The sequence below is a fragment of the Athalia rosae genome, chromosome 2, assembly GCF_917208135.1.
Source record: "Athalia rosae chromosome 2, iyAthRosa1.1, whole genome shotgun sequence".
NCBI lineage: Eukaryota > Metazoa > Arthropoda > Insecta > Hymenoptera > Athaliidae > Athalia > Athalia rosae.
Genome location: NC_064027.1, coordinates 2,809,552 through 2,817,076, shown reverse-complemented (window position 1 = coordinate 2,817,076; position 7,525 = coordinate 2,809,552). Strand labels below are relative to the sequence as shown.

The window sequence follows — 7,525 nt, the reverse complement described above, 5'->3', positions numbered from 1 at the left end:
TACAAATCCTCGCGGTTTAGTCCTAGTGAAATTTCCGCCATTGCTATCACGTGGAAAAAAATTATTTACAACTGTCAAGTGATCGCATAGGGCACATCATTCGTGGAACATTTAAAACGAAAGTTAAGTAAAATGTCGGAAAATTCATTACTGGACGTTGACGATTCTATTATAACTAAGAATCTGCTGCTACCGGTAAATTGTAGTCATGCATAACTGCAGAATTTGTTTAAAGATGTACAGTAAACAAGTGCTAACCTCACTTTGTAATTTCCAAGGGAATGAAAGAGGAGAATGATTTGGGTGAACTACTCAAGAGTTTTAACACACACGAGCTCCCTTCTGTAACAGTACGACCAGGGCCTGGTATGATTTATTCACAATGTCGATTCTACAACTGAATTAAATCTTTTGAGTTTACTTTCTAATGAGTAGTTTTTTTATCGACTCTTTATTCATCCTCGATGTTTTGTAGTACTGCTGAATTGTAGCATCATGTTATTTATTTGAGGTGCCTGCATCAAAGCAAAAACAGAATGTGGTCAGAAGGTCTTTTTGAACATCTGTGTCACCCCAGAAATACCTGCTCCTGAAGTAATATCAGAAGAAAAATTAATGGAACTAATACAGGATGAAACCCCATCTAGCTATCGTATTCCTATGAGTATTGGCCAAGAAAGAATGGAGACTGATAAATGTAAGGAATATATCTTTTAACAAGAGATACTTGTTGGGGAATAGAACTTAGAAAAAATTTGTTTTGCAATGTACCTGGAAATTGAGTAATTGTTTGTATTCCAGCTGGCGAACCAACACCAACCTACGATATAGCTATTAATACAGAATTCTTCAAAAAATGTAAAGAACAAAAACTTTTCTGGGTTTTTATGATCACCGTCGTACTAGAGGGAGTTTCAGACAAATATGACAAACATATATCCCCAGAAGGATATGTCGTACTTAAGAACCGCAAGGTAATTAGGGAATATTTCTAAACCATTTCAAGTCCATCATATTGTATCTATTCCGTAGGTATTCGGAAAACTACAGGAACATAGAATAGAAAAGCGCGAAGTTAAAAATGCGATGCGTAAACCTTTGATCCAGGACTTGACAGGCAACAGCCTAAAGCCAGCTGAATTGGAAACTGAAAAAATCAATATGTCAGAAGTAAAGACAAATCCTCAGCTAGATACTGGTAACTTCAATGAAGTTCATAATTCTAGAAAACCAGAGTACAGGATTTTACGTGATCCGAGAGAAGGATCTATCAACAAACTGATTGGAGAATTTAAGATTCCTGATGTGGTAAAATATTATTCTTAAGGTGAATCACAACTCTGCCTCCTCAACCTTACCACCTTGTATTCTACAGCTTTCCGTAAAAGACTTGGCAGTAGATGTTGGAGAGGATCGAATCATACTTGAAGCTCGTAGGACTGGTTACCTGATTGATATATTCGTTCCATACTCTATTGAACAAGATAAAGTGTCGGCAGTCTTAGATATAGACGTTGGCGTAAGTAAAATGTTCTATCCCAGTCCACAGGTGCAAATTAATTTCGAATTTTGTCCAACGTTCTTTGCCTTCCTTTTACAGATGTTGACCTTGAATATGCCAGTTGTACACTGTTAATGTGCTGTTGATAACAATTGGTTTCAGTCATGAATCTGGGCTTAAATTGACATGCTTGTGTTGATTTAGCAAGCTAAAGCAATAAATATAGCCAGATATATACAGAATGGTGTTATTTATATTATATTTTACAAGAGGTATTAACTTTTTACATCATTATGTTTAGTACAACAGAATCTGCCTAAAATATTAATAAAAATAAGACTATATTTCCTTACAACATACTTTGAAAAATTTTTGATTATAAAATAGTTTTACACGTGAAGTGATTGAATAGATGTTGAGCTTTAATGAATCAAAACTGCAAGTAGGTGATTACTGCCATTGATTGATTAAGAAAAAATTTCTACTACAAAGTAAATCGTTCAAAAGGAAACCAAAAGAATTTCCAACAAGTTACGGGACAATCTGATTTTGCTTCCATTATTCGGCACATTCATTGTATTTATTAAAATGCAAATTAAGGGATTATATCCAAACATCGGAGGAAGAATATTCGATGCAATACCATGTGTGGAATATTTGCACTAGGCAGTGGTTGTAGCAGTATTAAATTGGTAATGACTCCTTGTGATAATATTGTAGTTTGACAAATGATTATGGGTGTAAATTCAGTCAATAATCATCGTGACAATGAATGTGTTACGTAACTAGATGAAGTTTGATTTACCCTAATTCAGGTTACATGAATTGTAAGTGTGAACTCGAGATATTTAAATGAGATCATCAATCTTTTAGTTATCGGTACGTACCTTCATTGCTAAAAAAAATACATAATTTTCATTGTCAGAATGTTATTACCACAATATATATTTTCCTTCCACTAGGGTCCTTTGTAGCACTTGATCAGAGCGGATGACGTAAAGTATAATTCGTTACGACTTTAACAATTATAATTCTGTGTAAAACGTCGGTCTCTCAATTCCAATCATACTAAAAACGTTTGGTAATAAGTATACCGCGTTCAAACCAATCATGAAACACGTTATATACTTATAAACCAGCTCAACTAGAACCTTATTTCGATTTTCCAAACAGTTTTGACTTCTCATCAGTTCTTTAGAGTTGACTTTCAAGATTGCGGACATTGTCGCATAACTGAAGAATTTGAAAAAAGCTTTGGTAGCAATTATACAACAAAATCCCAAAATTGTTCTCAATACTGCACTTCCGAGCATTGGATACGAAGGCCAAATAATGTTGTACGGAGGTGGAAGGAGAGGTGTGGACATCACCCCAGTTCTGTAATTCAGCCACGCGCCAACATGGACTCCGGTTGTAACCGACACAACCATTGCTGTATCTCCTCTGCAATGGTAGGAAATAGAAATGAAAACTGGTGATTGGCAATGTTATACATATATTTTCAGGCGTTAGACTGTACCTTGTTGGTGTCCATCTGTCACTAGAAGGATAATATACAACAGTGGCAATGCTGGCAGCGACTAGAATAGCCAAAGCCCAATCCTTGGTCAGGAAGTAATAATCAGTAATATCGACTAATGGAACTAGTGGAATCATTAGAAACATGGCTAAAGCCAGTCCAGCTATAATATCAAGCACTGTATGCATTCCCAAGTAGAGTCTGCTCACACATACCAATGTGCACCTGTTACACAAAAAAGTTGAAGCAATCATAGCATAATTATCATAGAAGGTGTTCTTCAAATTCGAGTCAGTTACTACTAGTTTCAGTGTAAGGAACCAAAATATGTATATTAATTACCAAAGAACAGCAACTGTACATCCAATGGTAAAAGAATAAATGTATCGGTTCATAGTGAATAATACGATACTAAATGGGATGGAAACTGCAATCATTGCGTGAGTGGATGGCATTCCATATTCCTGAGACCATTTGACTTGTAATCTAGCTGCAGGTGGGCAGGCAGGTCTCGGCCAACGTAATATATCCTTTAAACATTGTCCTGTATCAAAGACCTTGTTAATTCAGTATTCGACTTTTTCAGACTTTTCTTTGGTGCAATAAAATCTTACCAATCGTCATAATGACGGCCCAAACTAGAACAATTCTTCGTCCAACAGCACCATCGATATTCCAAAACCAGAATGGTATAAACGTGGAATAAAATATTTCATCACCAAGTTCTGTACCAAATAAGAATAAATAATACCAAAAGTAATTGGTTATTGTAAAATTTGAAGCAGTTGCTACTGCTGCTTCTTCCTCGCTGGATGCATATTCATTCTTCTCTCCATTCAAGTTACATCTCACATGATTACTGTTGAGTTTTCTTTTGATTACAGTATGGCCATTAGTTTCACCCAATGTTCTTTTGCTCTGACCCGATTTTGCCCTAGCGTGAACCAAATCTATTGAATTTCCATTTTGGCTATCATACAACTGTTTTGCTTTCGGGTCTGCACTTCCATGATGTATTTTTACTCCAAAAAATTCTTGGATCCGAGCAACCTGCTTGGGGTCCTTGAAGTACTCTATAGCACCTGACCACATATTTTGAGTGTTTGCTTCACAACTATCTATGCAAAACCATTCTCCTGCAGCACTGTACAATTCCCAGACAAATCTGAAATAATTTTTATTAAAACTAATATGAAGTTCAAACGTGAATGTGAGATGATTAGCTAACATCAGACTTGTTTTATTTCTTTTTAGTTGCTATTGAGAATTTTTAGCTGTCAATACTTATAGTATATACTATACAACATTACTCTTGTGCCTCACTACTGATAAATATACTAACATTATTAGTAAATATTTGGTTAGTATGTATATCAGTGTGCCTAATAAATTTTGAATATTAATGTTTAAAGTTCTCAGCAGATCATTTGTTTTCCCACAACATACTTCTTGATTACTAATCCTAAATGGTTCATTGTTAAATTAAACTTGGAGTTTTGTATCGCATATCTTACGCCTTGCGGCATATCAATGATTGCGAAGATTCTCTTTAGCGAAGACCACGTTTTTTCGTACCTGTCGCACCTACTTCCGTAATTCACCACATATTAATGTATAAAACCAAGGCTATCAACTAGTTGGTGGATAGTTGTGGGGTTGTGGATACTTCGATGCTATAGTTATGGCTGTTAGCCAACGACTGAATTCACAATTGAAACTTGAAGGATTATAAAATAGATCGACCATTATGTCTTCGCCATCACCAGTAGCTACATAGATGCCGCTACTAAGCATGTACCACTGGGCAAAATAGATCAGTGGTAAAATGCGTTATGCGTGGGTCATGTTATGCCGGAGATCGGTGTGATATGAACCTTACGGGTTGAGCAAGCGGTCAAGTCTTAGACTTCCAAGATTTGAAGTCTAATTCTTGAAGAAGAATGATACCTCAATTTTAGGAAAAAATTTCCTCATCACATTTCCTGGTCGAAAAAATTTTAATCGTATCACATCTCATCAATCGCTTTTCATATTGCTTAATGCAAATTTTGATCGCGTGCTATCGAAATCCACAGTCCCGTTTTTTCGCGCGATGAAATGATGATCGCAGCCTATTGTTTTAGCGGGTAAGAACCTCAAAATTCACTGATCATGGTTTTCTGGATTACTTTGGGTAATGTGAATTGAAATTAACGAGTAAACTGTAGATTTCATTCCGCATCCTGAAATTCACCTAAATTGAACTATACGCATGCCTCTCGGGTTGTCGACTGAAGCCCATTGTCGAGAATGGAAATGTCGAGAAACAATTTTTTTAATTAAATAACGTGAGTAGGATAATCCTTTTTCATAATATTTATTCCAAACAAATTTCTATACTCGTAAAAAACGAAATTCGATCTACAAGCTCCGAGAAATGATTTCAATAGTTAAATATTCATGAACGAAATGGACGTCTTTTGCATCAAAACGTATAAAAATTTCATGAAATCCGGATTCATATCCCGTAATTAAAAAACTGAGGCATCGGTCAGCGCATACGAAAAAATTCGAATGTTCGTGATCATAAATGTTAAATCGTTTTCGTTGGACTTTCTGAAAAAGAGTCATTAAACTCTCCGGTATCGTACCATTTGGGGTCCTTCTTTATCGAAATTAGCATTGAAAATTGAATTTCCAATTGGTTTGGCAGTTTGCGCGCGCATCGTTTTTCTTCTTCTTCTATTTTTCCGCGCCGTATGATGGCGCTAGTAGTGAAAGGATTTTGGATTCGTGTATTCGTCGTCTTCAAGCTCCTGAGTCCCGATTCCCGGCACAGTCAAGTGAGGTTGTTGCGTAGCTCCGAGTGCTTCACGTGTGTTTCAGCTTTTCCGGGATATTTAGCCGCAAAAGGTAGGAATATCTTGATTCCAGTTAACGCTAGACGTCTTTACTTTCCTGTATTATAAAATAATTCTTGCCATTCTTGTACTTTAAATGAAAAATCGTAAAAACTTATCCTTAGCTGTCGTGGAGCCGGCGACGCCGGTTTTTCGGCAACTTCAACGTTTGCTGCATTTCGTACAGCACGTGGTTCCTTGCTACGATATCAGATAATAATCCTTGAAAATGTCAGACGAAAAAAGCGTCGTTTGAGATCTCAAGTACGTTTGATCGGCCCATACAGATTCCGGGGCATGCATTTGCTAGCCAATTCAATAACCTCCGAATTATATACGAGGTGTGCGTGGTGAGGGGTGGTGGCGTCGTATCCAATCGTCGTATCCCTCAGGGGTAAGAGATCTCTGTGCATATTTTAAGTCCTAGTCTATTTTCGAATTGCACCACAGAATTATCGAAAAAATTTGTTGCTCTCATCACAAGATCCTCGATCACGCATTGATTTTACCTTGATGGCGTCTTCCTCACCCCCCCAACGCTGCCGTAATCGAATGATCTCGAATATTGCGTGTCTGACGATTGAATAAAGCCGTCTCGCGAATGGCGTTGGTAATAACGTTTTACAACGCACATTTCGGGACATCGACTGATTTTTGCGTAGTAAGAAAGCCTACGGAATCAGAATTCTAATGCCCCTTGCAAGAATTTCGCTCCCGCATTAATACCCCCTCCCCCACCCTCCAATTGATACAAATTATGATTAATATTCATTAATTTCGTGCATCTAATATCGCATATGAGCCGATGCGATATTTACGTACGATTCCTAATATAATAATGAAAACGAAGCATGGATAACAGTAGAATCGTCGGTCTTCGATTCGTGTTTACATTTTATCCTCAACTAGGGTCATCGTAAGTTTTTGTAGTGAGTTAGGGAGGGGGCGTCGGTGTCCGGAGATACGGGGAAGGGTTTTGGAGATCGACGATGTGACTGGGGGGGGGGGGGGGGGGAAAGTAGATTAGGGAATTTTCTAAGAATTCTCCAGACCACGACGATGTGGAGCTCTCGCCCGGGTAGGTACGTATAGGATGGACGCCATTGTTGATTCGGCCATCTGCTGCCATCGGGGCGTTCGGAGTTTAGACTTTAGATATACAGGGTATTGTGGCGCGTATTATATTTCTTCTCGCACTCTGCCCAGAGATTCCCCGTCCTCATAACTCAACGTCAGTTACGACGTGGTTACAGGCCTTGATATTATTTCGTCTCCGAACGTCTCAATCCCTAGGCAAAAGCCAACGGATTTCCACCACCCCCGTTGCCCCTTTAACTCCCCAACGTTTGCAATTATTATTTGTACCAATAAACAACCTACTTCTATCCCGTGAAAAGCCAATCAAGTATTTATACTTTATGCTTTTCTTTTCTCGTTACGGAATTCGCTCCAAAGATACTTGAAACGCAGTTGCTGTATTTGAGTTATAGCGAAAAAAACCGAAGGTGAAAGGTCGCATGTCGGTCGGCTACGCCCATGACATTTCCTGTCTTTTCATCAGCGAGATCTCTTTTTTTCAAACATATTCGCGTATTCGTGGTTCGGATAATTTTTCGTCGACCAACT

General features: G+C 37.9%; 2 protein-coding genes across 3 annotated transcripts; one reads left to right on the top strand and one right to left on the bottom strand.

Moving 5' to 3' along the window:
• The first annotated feature begins 55 nt into the window (after positions 1-55).
• LOC105683997 (PIH1 domain-containing protein 1-like) lies at positions 56-1,853 on the top strand. Its single transcript, XM_012397037.3, has 7 exons — positions 56-195; positions 279-366; positions 512-697; positions 802-974; positions 1,033-1,308; positions 1,376-1,519; positions 1,601-1,853. Exons 1-7 carry the CDS (start codon positions 133-135, stop codon positions 1,634-1,636), a joined length of 966 nt encoding a protein of 321 aa, XP_012252460.2. The 5' UTR covers positions 56-132; the 3' UTR covers positions 1,637-1,853.
• LOC105683996 (sphingosine-1-phosphate phosphatase 2-like) lies at positions 1,734-4,760 on the bottom strand. Of its 2 annotated transcripts, none has more exons than XM_012397035.3 (5): positions 4,596-4,760; positions 3,635-4,185; positions 3,363-3,564; positions 3,021-3,245; positions 1,734-2,944 (listed from the first exon to the last, which is right to left on the bottom strand). In XM_012397035.3, exons 2-5 carry the CDS (start codon positions 4,110-4,112, stop codon positions 2,527-2,529), a joined length of 1,323 nt encoding a protein of 440 aa, XP_012252458.2. In that variant the 5' UTR covers positions 4,113-4,185; positions 4,596-4,760; the 3' UTR covers positions 1,734-2,526. The 2 variants fall into 2 exon arrangements, with proteins under 2 accessions (XP_012252458.2, XP_048507123.1); XM_048651166.1 differs by lacking the exon at positions 4,596-4,760 and adding an exon at positions 4,467-4,583.
• Between the last annotated feature and the right edge of the window lie 2,765 nt (positions 4,761-7,525).